This window comes from Rissa tridactyla, chromosome 14 (assembly GCF_028500815.1).
Source record: "Rissa tridactyla isolate bRisTri1 chromosome 14, bRisTri1.patW.cur.20221130, whole genome shotgun sequence".
NCBI classification, from domain to species: Eukaryota; Metazoa; Chordata; class Aves; order Charadriiformes; family Laridae; genus Rissa; species Rissa tridactyla.
Window position 1 is genome coordinate 343,045 of NC_071479.1, and position 19,446 is coordinate 362,490.

Consider the following 19,446-nt stretch of genomic DNA (forward strand, 5'->3'; position numbering starts at 1 on the left):
CCCAGCACACACTAGAACTTCTGAAGACTGCAGCATTAATATCTTTTACTGAGCACTCACAAAGTCATATTTTTCCAAAGACTTGCAAGATTGCCTAATTTGGGCAGATTTTCTCAAGAACAGCAGAAGGCATATCCCTGTTCAACAGCTATTGTCTGACAATTTTCAAAACCTTGCTCCAATGAATGGAAGCACTACAGCTTTCCAAAATGAAAGAGGCATCCTGTTTAGTACATGCAAGACACTGGCCCTGGTAACAACGGAATAATCCTGACTAATCTGAAATACAAAAAACAAGAGGCGGGTGCAGAAAAAAAAAAAAAGAAAAGAAAACTGCAGGCTGAGCATACTAACTTGAAAAAAAAAATTAAGCAGTAGAAAATAGATTACTTCAACAGAAAGTGTTAAATAACCTTCATAATAATAAGAGCTACCAGGTCAGTCTAGAATATTGGCTGAGACAGGGAAAACTGTCCAAGGCACCTAATAAGCAATTTCTCAGTGATAATTGGAGCTGAGCATCAAAATCTCCAGGAGTCCAGTTAGGAAAAAGCAGTATTCTCAATATCTCTGCAAGACGATCATTCTCCTGTCACACGGGTAATATGCCTTTATCTGCATATCCACAGACTCAGTGCAATAAAAGTAAAATTTTTGAACTACAAAATGAATACTTTGAGAGAAATTGTACCTGCTGTCCACAGAGGAGTAAGTCTAAACACTACAAACTACCCTTCCCCTTCAGATACATAAGCGCTACTAGCAGCACTCATGTCTGCCTCACTAAAAGGGTAGAATTTAATGATTTACTTTAAAAACTTTTTTACGTACCAAGCAGCCGCACTTGAAAATACTGAACAAGAAACTGCCAAGTGACACATATTTAACATAAGAAATCTACGTTATTTCAACTACAAGAAGAACGATAATCCACTGTAGCATTTCCTCAGGATTAAGGACTATCTGGATGACTTGGTAGCTCATTGGGGACCATCCTTCTAAACTGGGCATTAATTCCTGAGAGACTCCCTTTCAAGTTTTATTGCTTTACTGGGTTTCAGAGGGCATCTAGGGGACTGCTGTTGTTCTTCTGGCTGTTTTTCCAATTAGGTTGAATCTTGCCCAAATAAACTAAGGACAACATTGCAACAGAACTGCTTCTTTACATGCTTTACAACGTGCACGTCTGCTTCAGTGATCAGCATTGAAGACCTGGCAATCAACGTTTCATTCTTGCACTTTAACTGCGCTGCTCTGTGCTGTAAGTAACCTAGAAACCCCATCTACAGTTTTTCCATTTTTCGATGCAAAATGAAACATTTTATTTAATAATGCCAACAAATCATTCTTAAACTGAGTCAAAAGAAATTACTGAGGGGGTTAATAAGGTTATCTGGACAATACAGAGGCAAAGCAATCATGTAAAAATTCCAAAGGGATCCAAATTGCCCTTACCATACCTACTGAAGAAGAAAGACTTCAACCATCATATCCTGTACATACATACATGCATATATACAACATATTATTACTACTTTTTCCCATTTTGTATTTTAAAAAAGAACAACGACTGCAACATGTCAAGAGACAACAGTGATTTTCCTCCTCTCACCAATTTAACCAGCTTATTGTTTAAAAAGAAGTGACATGGAAAAGCAGAGTTTCTAGGCATAGAAGGGGAAAGAGAAGTTTAATCTGAAAAGCATATGATTATACTGAAGGGGGAAGTTATTTTAACATATTTATATGAACACTAAGGAAAATCTCAACAGAGCATTGGATTTTGACGGCTGGATTGGATTCAACGTATAACCAATCTCAGAAGCATTATTTCAAACAGGATGAAAGTGAATTTCCAAAAATTCATTAGTAGGTCACCTTTCCAGCAATCAACAAAGGCAATAATGTAAAGCATGTTATTATGTTACAGTGCAGCAATGGCTCCTACTCTTCATGTGGAGTATGGCTTTTGAAATTCTGCTTTAAAAGAATGTTTCACAACATGAGTAACACTAATGAGCTGCAGAGTCCAGAAAAACATCGTCTCATGTTTGCCTTCCCATATGGTTCAAGAAGGCGGGGGATCTCAAACAGACACAATACAAATGGGAAGAGTTTGTGGCTGAAAAGGAAAAAAAAAGATATTCTGCAGTCTTGACTAATGCTGAAAAAAATGTAAATTCCCTACTCTTTAATGAATGGGTAGGAAATACAAGAATAGGCCGGTGACAATATTATAGAAATCCTCTTTCTTAAAGCAAAGCAGAATTGTAAACAAAATTACTCAGACATTCATCCATTAAAGACCCAGCAACTCCTTGACGTACCAGAAAGGTGTCTTTCTACTCCTAGTGCCTGGAAATATCAGGGGGCGTACACAGGGACCTCACACATAACCCCATTCTCCTTCCGACCAGCTCCCATGAGCAGCAGGGGAGTTCCCACACAACACATCTTAAAGTTTAAAAGTGAACTACTTTTAAATTAATGAAAAGGACTACAATAGCACTAGTTTTAAAACGCACATAGTTACAGGCTGCAGCAGCCTGAACTACCATCCTGTGCTGGGCAAATGCACTAAGGTGTGCACTGCAGAATTAAGATACCATGTAATGATTCAGCTTCTATAAACAATTTCTTACTCAGTAACCTGCATATACAGGCTGACCACTTAAAATGGTGAGTGATCCACTCTGAAATAAGGAGGAGATACTAACGTCAGACAATTTTGCTGCCTCAAAACTGTCCAAATAACTATGCAGAATACTTAGCTAATGAAAAGTGTATTCTGCTTTGAAGTGCCCATCTCCTGCGCTCTGTGTACAACTTTTACTAAGAGCCTTAGAATAACCAAGCCAAAATTATAAATATGGTGCGTTTATTCCTGACCTCCGCTTTCTTTTTTTTCCCCCAGCCTCTCACTGTATTTGCTTTTAGGGTCCCTTACTCTGGGATTATATTTTCGTAGATGAAATTCCAGCCTCTGAAATTTATAGAGGTTTTAACAAGTTACTAAATAGAAACCAAGATTCTACTAAATACAAAGAGAAAAGGGTCAGGGATGCACAGCTCTGCCTCTAGCAGTTGTCTGAATAATGCCAAATAAATTACAACAATTCACAGCCAATTTACAATAAAACATGCTTTTCAGAAGAGCATTTGCTGTCACTGCAGAAGAAGATTTTCTAAGCTGCAAACAATTCATTCACCCACCTTTGAAGGCTCAGCCCATTACCTTATATAATGGAAACTCTCAACTCATAATCAGAGTTAACTTGTGATTTCCCATGCGAGACTGAATACTTCCAATTTATGTCCTTGTCCCATCAGAAACCAGCTCCTTTTCCTTTCAGCCTTCCAGAGTAACAGTTAATACCCAAAACCAAAGAACTGGCAGGGGGTAGGCAAGGTGAGAATGGGATGGGTGGGATGACACACAGAGATAAATATCTATTGTATGCAATCAACTATACTGGTGCATACAATAAAACTAGATGTTGGCTTAAGAAAAGAATCAATACATCAAGCCTAGATCCAGTTTTGCAGATCCTCTTGTGGGGAACAAGCCGACAAGAACAGAGACTTCATTTAAGATCACATTTGACTGCTGTGCCCTGGTAAAACCACTATGTATGTAATGCCACCAAGGTCAAAATTACCTAGGTACTCCAGACGGTTTCGGAATGTGAGTCACCACAATATGCAACACCCAGACATTATAAATACTACCGAAGAACAATACTGCATTCAAGCAAATTTAAGAAATGCAAGATTACAGACGCTTAAACACAAATTCTGCTGATGAAATAGAGGCGCAAATACTGAAAGAGGAAACGATTTATCAGTTACAGATAGCAAGTTGGGGCCTTCAAGTTCCGAGTTGCACCTATTTTTCATCATCTGACAATGAGGATCTAGCCAAGAGAACACAGCCTACCAGAATCCCACTTGTTTTAATACTGTGAATTAAGAAATGACTATTACTGAAAATAATAATGTTCTAAACCACAAAAAGGTTTATACGAGGAATGAACTTTATACAGCAAAAATAACCATATCCACAAATTGTATTTTTTCCATTCTAAACCATACTGGAATACTCTACAAACAAAAGGTGCAGTCCCCAAAGTATCAGTCACATGAGGAGTTCGCCAACAGAGCCCTTTGCGTAAGGACTGCAAATTAAGTCCTTTGCAAATACAGAATATTCACCTTCTCATACATTGAAAGGACAGTGACAGCTGTTAGCAGACACCCAGATTTCCACAAAAGTCAAAGAAAAGTTTGGTTAAATCACCTTCCCCCCGGTCTTTTTTTAAACTTTACACTGACTGTGCAAAAAACCCCCAACAACAAACCCACAGCATCTGCACCTCTGAAACATTCATAACAAAAAGATGAATCTTCCCACATTTAATCACTTTACCGCTTGCACTTGGCATGCTGTGTGACAGTGTTCTGAAGAGACAAGAGTTTTTCCTGGACCACTTAACTACAAATTTACACGTAGCTCCCCCAAACTACATACTGTACCAGAACTCATCATCAAGACAGTTCATTCTCTTCAATATACCAACCATGCAGCCACAGCTTCCTTCACTCAGAAGACAAGGACTGAAGAGCTGAGGTTAGTTTCAGCTCAGTTTGCTATGTACTTCCTACCACTTGCTTCAAGGGCTTCATACCACAAAAAAGAACGCTGGTGGGAAGTGTAGCACACAGTAGCATTTTACCAGCTAAAGCACCCTCAGAATAGCTGTATGTGCCATGCTCCCTGTTCTTCCCCATTACTCAAGAGAGGGAAAGGGTGAAAGAGACCCGAGTATGCTTTTACAGCCTGTTGCCCTCAAAGCATAGCCGGATGAAGGTACAAGTTGGGTCTCTACACCAGTACAAGTAATCTTTACTTAGCACTTACATTAGCTAAGTATTTAGATAACATTGCCAATTTCAAGAATCAGGCATGAAATAAGTATCTACTCTACCCTTCTACCTGCTAGCCCTTAATGCTACTCTTGAACTGGGGTGAAAAACAAAATAGTTCAAGTCCTGTGACTGTACCTTGTCCTTTACCCACCACGTCTTCCTCCGGCCCCTCTATGCTTCAAGTACAACAGGCAGAAAGTCTTTTGGGAGGGCTGGATAGACTGACAAACTGCACAGCAGGCAGGGCAGCTGCTGCCGCCCTGTAGAGCATGCTTACACATGGCAAACTCACCCAGATGGTGACATGAGACCTTCAGATTTTGCTCTGTAACCCTGGATTGCTTGGAGGCCCCAGATGATCTCATTATCCCAAGCATTTAGCCTCATACAGGATACAAAAGCTGCATTAGTACCTCTAATAATTCTGCTGGTTATGGGGCCGTTTACACTCTACAGGGCCAATCTTAAGATGCAACTCAGAAGTCTAGATTCAAGTGAAACATCAATACGAACTTTGCAATAGGATTTGCAAGCCAGAGGCACAGAATACAATCACATCACAGCATGAGGCTAAAAGTCTGTCTTGGGAATAACTTACATTTTGCTGAAGGGATTTCATTCCTTCTGAAGTATGAGGCTTTCTGCAACCAACGCTTTTTTTTCCAGGAACTAACAGAAATTCTACATAAATCCATGCACATTAACATTCTACATGCTCTAAAGAGCAAGCTCGATTTTACTTCCGCTTTGCTACATTTAAAGGGGTCAATCATAAACACGCATCCAGTCTGATAGACCAGTACATCAGAGATACAGGGTGCAAGTCAAGCCTGACCAAACACCACTAATCTTTCTAAGAAATTCCTAGATTACAGTTGGAAACACTTGTTACTGCTTCAGCTTTCAGTCCATCAAACGGTTGCATCAAATCATATATATACCAGTCACACGGTAAACCAGGCCTTTGTTGCTTACAGCACCTGTTCCTAAATACCTATTACCTGATTTCTTAAAACTAATACCAAGTTCTAAGGTGAATAAAAATTTAATTTTGTTAAAAAAAAAACAAAACGAACAAACAAACAAAGCATGCTATGATTAACAAAAGGAGGCAGTATACATTAAATACAAGTTGGTTGTGTGGTTTCCTTTCCCAGTGAAAGGAAAAACATGCAGAGAGAAATCAACATTTTGGCCTAAATACCCAAAATACCCAAAGCACTGGAAACTGATGTGTTTTCAAAGCTCTGCCCAGTAAAGCAACTCCTGCCAATTTTGTATCTAGAATCATTTAATCTTTTGGTCCAACCCTTTTCCTCAGTAACCTGCTACTCTTCCCAAAGTACTACATTGAAGATGTGAAAAATAACACTTTGATGCTGCTGAAGACAATAATTTCACCAATAAAATTTCTGGGGGGAAAAAAACAAAAAGATACAAAAGCAGCCTGTAATTGTTACAGAAGACAAATATATAACTGCATATACACCTGCAAAGATTACATAAACCAGAAACAACTATTTATAAGCACTACTCTACTACTACTGTTATTGTGCAGAAACATCTCAGTATCGCCTACACACTTTTAAGAATGCAAAAATAACGAAGTCCATCTTGAGAATCCAGAATTTATTTTCCTCTGACAAAACTGTTATTCTGACTCTTACTTTAATTCCACCCAAACTATTCCATCTCCTCACAAAATATCCAAGATGCAGAAAAAGAAGGCAACTGCAGATTTCCCCATAAACATTCCCATGCAGCTGAGCTGTTTATATACTGATGAATCAATATAGCATCACTACCGCATTTCATCAGTATGTATCACCTTTCTTTCTCTGGAATATACAAACATACCACAATAACCTCTCAGTGAGCATTTGCTCCCTAATTTACTGTCTAGTTCTAACCAGATCTAGCCATAACGTGACTACAATGTCACAGCAAAACGGGATGCTTACTTAGCTGTCTGCCAGAATAGGCCAGCAATGCATCCAGAAAGGACAGCAATTAGCACATCTAAAATAACCATTTCTATACAGGGACAGTTTAAAAGCTTAGATATGTTTACGTCTTAACTTGCCCTGGTTACTAGCCACAGGGAGATGAACCCAAGAGCAAAATCCTGCAGTGCTTTGCAATCCAGATGACCCTCTACCACTCATTCTTGACTTCTCCATTCAAAACACCGTCTCCGTTTTCCTCTTCCCCCCCCTCCCAAGCACAGATTTGTCCCAAGGTTTTTAATGTCCCACCACGGCATTAACCACCGCTTTCAGTGCCTCCTGCCCACTGTTACAAGCCCTCGATAACAGGTTTTGCTCCATGCTCCACCATCACGCTGCCAAACATGGCTGCACCATGTCCTCTTTGTGATTGAATATGTATCTCTCTCCTGCCTTTCAAGACTTCTTTTATCTGCCGACCCTTAATTTCTCACATCAGCAAGGGATCATTTCAAATCGCTATTACCCACTTTCCACGGTTTGATATTTCCAGTAATGTTCCACCGTAAACCAAATGTATTTACTCTTCCCAGGTTCACTTCAAAAACAGTCAAGGAGCTTTAGACATTGAAAACCTCCCCACCATTAAAACACACTTATTTACACACAACAGAAAACTCTTCTTGATAAAAACCCCCGTCCTTCGGAACGACCGCGGAGAGAAAGCCCTTATGAACAGCCAGAGGAAATTTTATCATCTGGCTTTTCCCCACTTGCAGCTCCCCCTCCTGAAACACGACCCCCGGCACACAGATCCCCCTCACAGCCTCCTCCGGCCTCTGGCAACGGCCACACGCAGAACCCACCTCCCTCCCCTCCACAACCGCCGTCGCTTTTCGTGCCGTTAAGCATATTTATTTTATTTTACTGAAGAAAATGTGTAAAACTAACAAGTCTCCGCTAGGATTCCCCCAGCAAAAGTTTTTACAAAGGGGGGAACCCCCTTCCAGAGAGAGCAGCCCCCAGCCCGCCTTCCCTCCCTCCCTCCCTCCCTCCCTCGCCGAGCCCCGGCCGCCCCCCCCGGCACCTCACGGACCGTTATGAGACAGGGCGGGCACCGCGCTCCACGGTAACGGCCGCAACGCCAGCCCCACTCCCTACCTCCCCTCACTCACCCACAGCTCCGTGCCCCAGCTCATGGCTCCGCCACGCTGAGGAGAGAGCAGGCGGGCGGGGGGCGCTCGGTGTCTCTCTGTGCCCTGACTGGGCTCCCTTCAACCCTTCGCTAGGGCGGCCGCCGGTGAGATGAGGCGGGTTGCGGAGAGAGGCGGGACGGGCGCTGCTCTCACCGCCGCTCCCGCCTCATCGCGCCGCAAAATGGCCCGAGCGGCGCCGCGCGGGTAGGCGGTGGCGGAGCGGGGCGGGGGGCGGTTGACAGCTCTGCCGCACTGCGCAGGCGCAGATGGCGGCGGGGGGAAGAGGCCGGCACTGCGCAGGCGCAGGCTGCAATCAGCGCGGCCGCTCTGGTCCTCGCTGGCGGCGGCGGGAGGGAGCCGCCGCCCGGCCCCGGTCCCGTCGTGGTCCCGTCACGGCAGGGCCCGCGGCTCTCAGCCCGCCCCGGCCGGCGGCGGCAGCTGGAGGGCAGCCCTGAGGGTGATCCCCGCCCACCCTCAGGTGTCTGATCCCCTCGTCTCACCGCCCTCACCCCCAGCGAGGTGGGGCTTTTTTTTCATAATTTTTTTTTAAGCAAATGTTGCTGTTTTGATCATTTGGATGCGGGGCAACCGCCCTAGAGAAAAAGGAACCTGCACCCCTAAAACCGCCTGCAAGGGCTGACTTCTTCAAACTCAGCTACCCAAATATGTATACACACAAACACACTTCCCCCCCAAAAATAACCCAAATCCGTGAATATTAAGTCCACCATCTGTCACCAACACACTCAACGAGCAAGCAGAAAAATAACAATCTGCCTTTGCATAAATGTGGGTTATTGTAGCAATTAGGGAGGCCTGGCAGAAAATGGCCCATTTCCTTGCCAGAGAAATAAGATTTATTTTGTGCTCGTCTTCCTCTTTAGCAGCATTTATTTGAGCTGTGTCATTTAATCTGATTTTACATTTCTGTTTTTCAGCTACAAGAAATGTAAAAAGACCTTTAGACTGATATATTTATTGCTGCATCCGTTCATGAAAGATTTACATGGAGGGTAGAAAAAAAAGGAAGCACATTTATTCACCTGAGGAAAAAGGTATCTGCGTATAAAAGGTGGGGATCCTTTTGATGTCAGAAGATAAAAATTGACTGGCTGCTACAACAAGTGTTACCTCCTGTAGATTAATGCACTTCTTTCACTGATGCTTGGCTATTACCCTACATGAGAAAGGACAAGAAAACAATAGGTTATTAAGCAATTCCAACATTTAGAACAACAATGAAGACAAGTGTTATGTTAATAACTGAGTGGCATTTATTTTTATACCAGTTCAATTGATTTGAACATAAGAGTAGAACGCTGCTCCACACAAAGCTTTTTGAAAAGAAACAGAGAACAGGCAATGCTTTTGTTCATCATTAAAAGTTACTACTTTTAAGGACTTGACTTCATAACAAATTAAGAAACACGCCGTTCAACTCATTTTGCAGAGTACTTCTTCCTGCTACTGCGAACGTATTTAAATATCTGAGCCTGCCGTGCTGCCTAAAGCACAACCACAGTCTTCCAAGGGTTTGTACTTCCACAGACTCAGTGAAGGAGCACCAAAACTCACTGTCCTTAGACTCACGTCCATCCAGGACGCGTTGCAAAACCTGACAACACCCTTGCATCACAATGTTCTGACAGCTTAATCCATAAATATTTGAGTAAAAAGAATGTACGGAGACCAAACAGAAAGCACAGCGCTAGTATCATCTGAGGTAAATTTGCTGTGGAATTTCCTTTTGCACAAAGAGCTGGGAGGGGAACAAGGCAAACCTGTTACACCAGCACGGGCAGGGAAACCTGTCCACGCTGAAAGATAAAAATACTTAACCAGTTACAGAAAGATAAAGGCCCGAAATACAAGTTTTGCATTAAGATGGTACATTAGAATCAACCATGCCAAAACCTATGAAAATTTATTCAAATTTGTGTGGACAGAGGTTAAAGACAAGAACTAAATGTGATTAATTCTGGATATTTCTGGAAGGGTACTTTTTCCTATCTTTGATTGCCTTTGTTATTTACCCTGAAACTCTCCAAGACAGGGATTGCCACTTACATATTACTTTCAGTTGCACAGTGCCCAAAACAGCAGGGCCCACAGCTCCCTAATTACTAATGTAATTAACAACGATGGGAGCATTAAGAGCTCTTTATGCTGAAGTACGATGCTGGAAAGCTCAGTAGGTCCTAGCTGCAAAAGAATAATTCAAAATGACACTTAGAAGTTATATTGTCTATCATTCCATTACTTAATTCGCACAATCCAGGTCTGATCAACACAGAAGCTGGTGGGAGTTTTCCTTCAGCCGCACTGAGAACAAGGCCATGCAGACCTGTTACCTAGATATGGGCCTATTCCTGTAAGTTTTGCTTACATCTCCTGTTATTATGATTCAGAGCTTTCCCAGAGGTAGATCCTAAGCCCAAGCAGAAGCAATTCCCTTTTTAGAAGGCCAGGACTGCGTTTAGGAAACCCAATCTCACTTGAAAACAGCCAGCTAAGCTGCTAAATGATTCAGAAGGTATTTAAAGAAGATAAAAATAAATCCCTAAACTACAGTTCAATCTAAACTTTTTTTCTCTAGCTTTGTTTACTCATGCAAAACAAGAAAAATCACAACTTTCAGAACACAGATGAGTATTTCTAGCTTCCAGGATACAAGAGGAAGAGGACCCACCTTTCCCCCCTGGAGTTATCACCCTTGCAGCTGCTTCCCTTTTAGTTTTATAATTCTACCCAGATCACCCACATCCAAGATAAGGAACGTGGATGTTGCTTGTAACCTCTTATACACTGGGACCGAAACAGCACCAGGAAAGGAGGAGGACACACCTTTCCCTATGGCCATCACAGCTGTTTCCTCTCTGCTGTTATAACACTACACAGATCATTCAGACACACAGCAGGGGACCTTGGTTCTCTTTAAATGCCTTATCAGGGCCCAGAGGGGCCTAATTAAGGCCTGATAAACCTTAATGGCCCTGACCAGCCTCACCTGTGGCCTCCACCCACGCCCTCTGCCCATGGAGTCAGGAGCCTCATTTAAGCTTTGGCCTGAGGGTTTAGTCTTCCTTTGAGCAATGTTGTAGGCCTACTGGTCTCTGTGTCAGCCATGGCTGTCCTAGCTATAGACCCTGTTGATATGGAGCCTGTCTCATATTTGGCCTTATCTCAGACCTGTCTCATCCCTGTAGAGCCATCACTAGGCAGTGTCTGACCTTGGCTTACCATCACCTGAACTGCAGACTGACTTCTTAACTCAGCCTTGCCTGTCATTGCTGTGAACTCACCCGATGACCTGGACTCTTGGCTGTTCCCAGCTGCCATCCCTGGGCCTGTCCTGCTCACTTTGCCTGGGGACTGTGGGACTGCACCCTGAACGGTGAGGCGCCTGACCTGTTGTCTTGTGTTATCGTGCTTATCTCCTAACTCCATGTCCCTCATAGAACAGCCAGCCCTTACTACTCCACAGCATGTCTATACCTTGGCTCGTGGCGTACATTAAGGAATTGACACAGTCTACTTTGCTCTGTGCTGAGCTCTGCGTGTAGGCTGTTCTGATGCCAAGGTTTTTCTGACACTGCTCATGCCTTCCATCCAATCTTAATAGTGGCCCATGATGCACTGAAAAACAAAAAAAAATATTTCTGAAGGGTTCTAATTAGATGCTTGGTAACAATGAAAGAGTAAAGGAAAAAGATATCTAGGCTAAATGTGTTTAACCACAGCTGAGAATAATTCTATGTGCTAGTAACAGCACATTTAGACCAAGGTGAATCTTGCCTGGAAGCTACAGTAAAGCGTATCAATGTAATGATGAGCATTGCTGTTGTAGCATATTCATTACAGACAGCAGACAGTTTGCATATTGATAGAGATGTAAATTTAAGTACAGACATTTTTTTAACACAAATTATTAGAAAAATGCATAGCAAAAGAAAGTAAACGTTATAAATTCTATTCTTGAGATCATTGAATCTAGGTAAGTGGGGAACTTAACAGTTACTACAATATTCTAATAGTCAGTGGAGAGTTAGTTACATGACAAAAAAAAGATCTTCAGACATTTTCTAGTTTGTGGCATAAAAATCTCTGATTGCTATTTGGAAGTATCTTCAGACTAAGAGAGGCTCTTCAGCTGAACCGATCCCCAGAATTATAGGGGAAAAAACTCATACTATTTGACCACTGAAGTAGTCAAAGTGTGTCTGATGCTTAGTAATGGAGCAAGGCATGAAAGCCTGTGGTGCAGCTGTGGTTGCAAGCAACTCTCAGGAGTCAAAAGTCTCTAGGTTTCCCAGGCGGCCTGTGCACAGGAATTACAATAATTCGAACATTAAAAATATTAATTCCAAGAAAATATGTGGACCAGAGTTATCTTTTCAGAATAAATTATCTGATGTTTGGAATTACGTAGGCATTTTACTATCTGTCTGTGAGGCGTAGCTATTTGTGCGCTACAAGGCCTGATGCTGGCAGGACATCTAGCGGCATGTACAAGTTACTGCCCAGACAAAGAATCCTACTAGAAAAACACAGATTGATTTTTTTTTTTTTTTTCAAGCTTCCAGATATTTTCTGGTATCACTGCAAGTTTCTTTGGCTGATGGTGAGATTTTTGTGTTAATTTTATTACCTAAGAGTATAAAATAAAAATAAGGAAATAAAATTGTAAGAGGTAATGTACAGTAACATCTGAATCGCCTCTGTACAAAGATGCGACATTCTACATAATGTTGCTAATATAAAGGTCAAGACTATTGATTTTTCTTTGCCTTTTCACCCTCTCTTGCATTTTACTACTCGCCTGGTCCAATCCAATTGCTTATCTGGCTCTAGATGAAGAAACTTGCACAGCTGTTACTCCATACACTGAAAGGGGAAATCAGAATGTTTGAGCTGACAGCACAGGACTCCCCACTGATGAATTAAATTTACCTACATCCATGGCTTCCCATTGCATATTCAGGTTTTTTTTGGCAATGTGTTAGCCTCAAAGCCACTTTAATTGCCACTGTTCGTGTTTGCTTCTTGTGTTAGTCTCAGTTTGAGCAACAAAGAAGTCACTGAAGCCAGGCCAACCTGCTTGCTGTTTCATTTTGAAGCAGGACTACAGCTACCAGTTGCAAATAGTTCAAATAGTTCAACAGCTGCAAAACTATTCCAGTGAAGAGGCAGAAAGCCCTTTGTTTTGTTACTTTTTTTTTTTTTGGTGACATTTAAAATTAATGCTCTAAACCCACCTTTAAACAGAAAGGCAGTTTTTTAGTTGTTTAGACTACCTGCTGCTCAGACATTGGCTTAGTTCTTAGAAAGAAGTTGAATCCTGCTGGCTGACCCACGGCTGGGCTGGAAGCATCAACCCGAAACCTCCGTCCGAGCTCTGCTGTGTGGGCTGAGGTTGTGAGGGCTGTGGCCTTTGTGGAATTTTTCAGAGTTGGAAGGGACCTCTAGAGATCATCTAGTCCACCTCCCCTGCTAAAGCAGGATTGCCCAGAGCACATTACTCAGGACTGCATCCAGGGGGGTCTTGAGTGTCCAGAGAAGGGGACTCCACAACCTCCCTGGGCAGCCTGTTCCAGTGCTCTGTCACCCTCACCGTAAAGTTTTTTCTCATATTTGATCGGAACTTCCTATGTTCCAGCTTGTGCCTGTTACACCTTGTCGTGTTGCTGGGAACCACTGAAAAGAGGCTGGCTCCATCCTCCTTAAACCCACCCTTTAGATACTTGTAAACATTAATAAGGTCTCCCCTCAGCCTTCTCTTAAAGAGTTCCGGGGACAGAGCAGCTCAGTGGCGCCCCACCCCAAACCAGGGCCTCGCTGAGCAGCTGCACCTGGGATGGCCTGGGGCAGGCTCGGGGGGTCGGTTCCGCTGTGAGGGCCAGCGGCCCCTCTGAGGGCCAGCAGCGCGGAGGGAGCTATCACAGGGCCCCGGCTGCCGCCATGGCCTTTACTGCAGGGCCAGGCCCAACCCGGGGGACACCCCGGGAGGCAGCCTCCGGGCGGGGAGGGGCAGCCCAGAAGGGCCCTAGAGGCGGAGAAAAGGGCTGGGAAGCCACAAAACCCCGGTGGCAGGGGACAAACCGAGCTGACGGGAGACGAGCAGCGAGGACAGGAGGGAGAGGCGGCCCCGCCCCGGTCACGTGCCCGCTCCTTGACCCCGGAAGTGGCGCGGGAAGAGGATGCTGATGCTGGAATAAACATGGCGGCCCGCGGTGGTGGGGCTGCGCTGTCGCGGGCTGCGGTTGTGCTGGGGCTGGTGCTGCTCTGGGCGGGCCCGGCCGGCGCCCGCGTCCATCATCTCACCCTCAAAGTAAGGTCTGCGCCGCCCCCGTCCCTGTAGGCTCGGCCCCGGCCGCGCTAGACTCTCCCCGGCTCGGCTAAAGGAAGCGGCGAGGCGGCCTGGGCCTGCCCGCCTCCCGCGGGCCGACGCTCTCCGCGCCTCCGGCTTCGACCCACTGCCTCCCCCGGGTCCCTCTTCCTTTTCGCTGGGCTCTCCCCCTGAGCCTCAGCCTGCCCGGGCCTGGTTGTGTTCTGCCTTTCCCGTTATTTCCCCCTGCATCCCCTTGGCCATCTCTTGCTGTCTGGCCTTCTACTAGTCGTGAGGAAAACGCCCGAAGGGGCCCGAGAGTTGCAGTGGTTTGAGGGTGTAAATGCTTCACGTTCTGATAAAAGCGAGGCAGATAGTTATGTGTGAGGAGAGATGGCTGAGTGTGGGATGGGGGGAGGTTTCTGAAGGGGGTTTGGCGTTGGTTTTGCTTTTAACCTGTGCTCTGCAGTAGTCTTCCTGTCCTGATCACTAGTCACTCACGTCTGTCTAAAAGGCAGTGTGGCTGTTTTAGAAGCCTTCTGGATGTAGTTTCTTGGCACAAATAAAGCATTCAATAGAGGTGGAAGACATTGATGCTGTCAGCTCTCTATTTAGGTTTAATAGACTTCTGGCTGTGCTTTGAAAGAGTGTTGTGTTGTCCCGTGACCGTGTTGGAGCAAAAACTAGTTGTTCAGAGTTGTTGATGGGAAGCAGTGCAGATTTTGGTGAAGATCTTCAGCTCCAGAGTGCTGCTAGCTGTTGTGTTTTGAACAAAGATCTGCATAGTTGTTATGTGATAGAGGAACTCTGCATTTGGGGTGATGCTTTTAAAGGGGTTCTGTGGTATTCATGAACTGGTCTGTAAATCCTCAGAATGAGGTTGTTGATTTTGTTCTTGTTGTCAACAACATGGAATATTTTGCCAATAGAAATATTAGAAGAAGTTAATAAAGTGGTATATGACTAGGACCAGAATTACTCTGTCCTTGTACCACTTTAGGGAGAGTGCCAAAACTTTGCAGGAGTTCCCGTTCAGCCTTTGGGATACAGTGAATGCCAGGGGGACATTCATTCCCCTGGGGAATTTCCCAGACTACGTAGCTGTCTAATGTGCAACCACATGAATATTGTTCTACTTCAGGAAAAGTAAACTTTTTCCTGAAGCAATAAGTTAGGAGGTTTGTGCTGGTTACACTGTTGTTTTGAGGAATTTGTGACCAACAGTTGAGCACTGGAAGAATCTCTGCTGGGGTGGTACTTTTCCCTTACATAGAAAATGTTCAAACTGGCCTCAAGCAAATGTTCTCAGCAGCAAATATTATGGTTTCTAGTTCCTATTAGTGTGTCTCTTAACTGCCTGCATTAATTACTGAACTGTACAGCTGGTTTTTGTGATCAAAGTGGGGTGTGGTTTTATTTTTGTAGGTATTTTGTGTGAGTTACAACACTGACTGTGGAAAGTAGAAATGTGTTAATGCCTTTGTTCACCTCCTGCATAAACACGAGCTTTATTGTTAGAGCACAGTCTCTCCCTTTCTACTTCATCCAGCGTTTATGTAAATGTCAGGCTCCAACAACTGTACCCTTTCACAATGAAATTTCCCTTCTAGTGTTCTTGCCATTGGCTCCTTGCTTTTAAGTGTGCTTTGACACTGTGCCAAGCTAAACGCCACAGCTTTGTGTGAGTGTTTTGATATTAGGTTTCCTCAAACAAACTGTTACTGCTTAAATTAGAAAAGCCTCATTCTTGTATCTTTGTAATTAGTGTGCTACGGTGAAGCTTTTTTTTTGGTTGTCAGAAAAGCAAGCCACAGTCTGAGAAGTTTCCTGTTATGAAAAGAACTTCTGTTGTCTTTATAAAAGCATGCAAAATGATATATTTCTTCTGAGTTAGAAAAATGATTTGTTTGAATCTTGCTATTAGAGTAACCTTGTCAAAGGAGACTCTTCCTTAGTAGCAATTGTTATCAGCCTCATTAGTTTAATGAGCTATGTTTAAAAGCAAAACAAAACCCCTGCAAGAATTGAAGTTATAGGGGATTGGAAACAATTTTCAGAGGTTTCCAGAAGTAGCTGGTAGTTGGAATGTTTCTCTTGACCTAAAATAAGATTTTTTTTTTTTCTTAACAGTTGAATGCTATGATTTTGAAACCTTGTATTTTGTGTAATGCAATGGTAAACTGTCTTGGAGAATGAGGAAGTTAAGTTTAATGCTAGTGAATAGCCAAACATGTCAGTTTCTAGTGACTTATCAAGAGGAACTGTCCAACTGACAATGCTGTGTAGCAGCTGTGGTGTTAGCTTCTGATTAAAGTGAGTTATCTTTGCAATTAACTGGTTTCCAAATGGGAAATTAGACCTCTACTATTTATGATATTGTCAAGATTGCAGTTTAATGTTAAATTATTATTTGGAAGATGTTATTTTTCAGTGGATGTTTGTGAATACTTGTGTCCTTTCAATGTTGGTAGGTCTCAGGCTTCGATTGCTCAAGGTGAAAATACCTTTCACAATAATTCATTTTGTCTTACACAAATTATAAGTCTTGCCATTAGTCTAACACAAATAATAGAATTCCTTCCATTTAAGGGTAAGCACTCTGATGAAACTTTCACCGTACCGATAGCGTGATCCCAATTAGGTTTTGGGTTTTTTAAAGAATATTTTTCTCCCCATTCTGGGCTATAGGATCTGTCCTGTAAACTTACTCAAGTGTTGCAGGATCAATTTTTATCCTAAAGGAGTGGAAAAATTGGGAAGATTTTTATGGAAACAAGCTGAGAATTTACTGTATTAGTTTGAGTGTAACCTGTTAGTGACATGTCCCAGATCATCCCTTCTCAAAGAGGCAGAGTTAACTGTTAAAATGCATCCTATGTAAATTAAAATAATCTGTGTGTGAACAGCTCAGGTGCTTAAGTATTTGCTTGTTCACATCTTTGTGTAAACTTATGATTGAATATTTCTGAAGTCAGCAGTTAAGTGATTATAAATAAAAGCTGTATTCTTCCAATCAGTTAAACCTCCTGTGAAAGGTGAGACAATTGTTAGTTAAGCCAGTATCTTTAAGCTGTCAATATGTGGAGCAGTAGCTGCTCTTGGAGGGTGTGCTGTTGCTTGGTGGCAACTGGTGACAGTGTGTGTGTGATCATGTAAAGCTGAAGGATTTGTGAACTAAATCTGTAAAGTCTAAGCACTCAAAGCTGAGATAAAACCAGGGAGGAAGGTGTGTGTGTGTTGTGTATTAATTATCTTTTGTTGGTGGGGAGCATATTAGTGAACCAGTGGAGTAAATAAACTTACATTGAACTGAATAGCTTTTGCAAATACTGTGACCTAAGCAGCTGTTCCTTGTCATGTTTACAAGGTGCAAAACACCTTGTGGCTGGATGATGCTGTATTCTGCACCTCTCCCCCCACCCCCCATCTTATTCCCCTCTACCTAATCCCCCAGACAAATGCTTATCTGTCCAGATGTGGTGAAATATGTGATGTGCTATGTAAAGAGCTAGTATTAATCTTCTATTCTGACTGGGAAATTATATTGAAAGTAGTGTTAAATGAACCAGATGGGCTCTTGTTTCAAGCATGTTAAGTGATCTAGAACCTGGAGACAGTGCAGCTATAATACTCTGTTGAGCAAAGCATCTGCTTTGAGCCATGTGTCATTAACTTTTTTCCCCTTTGGAGCATTAAGGGAACCATCTGGTTATTTGCCATGTTAACTTGATTCTATTAGCGTGATCTTATTACAGCTAGATTACAGGTTAGGTGTGTCAGGATTTGTGTCCTGCTATTACAGTGAGTGATATTTATGCATCGGGAATGTTTTATGCAGACATGTCAAAAGTAATACTGGGGGTAAAGGAAAAGAGAGAACTTACTGTACTTCTACAGTTCTTAGCTCAGTCTTACAGTGCCTTGTCCAGAACAGTTTGTTTGCCTTTAGCAGCTGACTTCTGTGCTTAGAGTATTCTGCAATCTGATTATCTTTTCCTTGAAGAAACAAGACGAAAAACCAATTTTCTTACTTTTAGTGATGCCTTGTAAAAGGGCTTTAAATCATATTTTAAACTTGCTTTTTAATTCTCATTGCTCTATTTCCGCTTTTCTTCCAATTAATGATCCCGTAAGATCGAGGGTCCAGCTGCATACCTGTTTATTGATTCTTGAATGCAAAGTAACAGGGATGTGGCCTTTCCTCATCTGATGTGGCAGCTGTGTGCAGTGGTTACTGCTTTTCATGTGAGGCCCTTCATGATCTCCTTATTTAAAAAAAAATAAAAAAGCTTGCTGTACTCGAACCTTTATCTGCTGAGCAAGGCACAGAAAGGGATCCACTTCTACTGTTTCTGTGCCAGACTGAGAGGAAGTAAATTATTCTATGGCTAAGACTGGGAGAAAAAGAAGGGATTGGAATTTTCCTTTTAGAGACACCAACCCAAGCTCTTATGTTTGAACCCACGTATCCAGTTTTTGGTATTTATCCTACCTATAAGATGCAAGGCCTTGCTAAAAATCATTTGGAGGAGTGGGACTGCATAAGAAACTTTCTCATCTGGCGCCATACGCATGGTTTTCCAGTGTGTAAGGTGTTTGACTATCCCAACATTGACCCTGCCTAGCAGAAAATCTGATGGGATGACAATACACTGTGATATTTGTGAAACGCTTGGCCAAAACCCAACTCTCCGTTAAGTAAGATCCCTGTAGTCAACTAATTCCTTTTCAGTCTGTTGCAATTACAGTAGTTAGCATTCAAACAATAATTGTCTTGATTTGTCTGCGGTCTTTTTTTTTTTGTTGCAATATTTTGTTTAATCAGTGATGCCAGCTATTTAATTTCATCCAGACTTTTTTCTGGAATATCCCTCAGTAGTATAGTCAGGTAATTAGCAGACACATTTATTTAAAGTTTGTGCTCTTCAGGTTCTTGTAAGAGTTGGTCAATTCCAGTGAAATAATTGGTTATATCTGAAGGTATCCTAAAGAAATTTTCTCTTGGCAAGATCAGATAGATGTTTTGCATGAATACTTGTCAATCTCTGTTACC

The 19,446-nt window shown here is 42.7% G+C and overlaps 2 protein-coding genes across 19 annotated transcripts in view; one reads left to right on the plus strand and one right to left on the minus strand.

Moving 5' to 3' along the window:
* The window catches only part of FNBP1 (formin binding protein 1), a 102,607-nt gene extending 94,307 nt beyond the window's left edge, over nt 1–8,300 (minus strand). For all 17 annotated transcript variants that reach the window (XM_054220825.1, XM_054220824.1, XM_054220821.1 and 14 more), the window contains exon 1: nt 8,048–8,300. In XM_054220825.1, coding sequence (XP_054076800.1) covers nt 8,048–8,071 — 24 coding nt within the window. In that variant the 5' untranslated portion in view covers nt 8,072–8,300. The remainder of the gene's footprint in view (nt 1–8,047) is intronic.
* Nucleotides 8,301–14,238: 5,938 nt separating this feature from the next.
* GPR107 (G protein-coupled receptor 107) overlaps nt 14,239–19,446 on the plus strand; it is a 40,636-nt gene continuing 35,428 nt past the window's right edge. The window contains exon 1 of one of the 2 annotated variants that reach the window (XR_008469264.1): nt 14,239–14,396. Coding sequence is in view for 1 of the 2 variants with exons in the window: in XM_054220331.1 (XP_054076306.1) it covers nt 14,286–14,396 (111 nt within the window). In the remaining variant the exon portion in view is untranslated. The remainder of the gene's footprint in view (nt 14,397–19,446) is intronic. The other variant, XM_054220331.1, reaches the window with a different exon arrangement.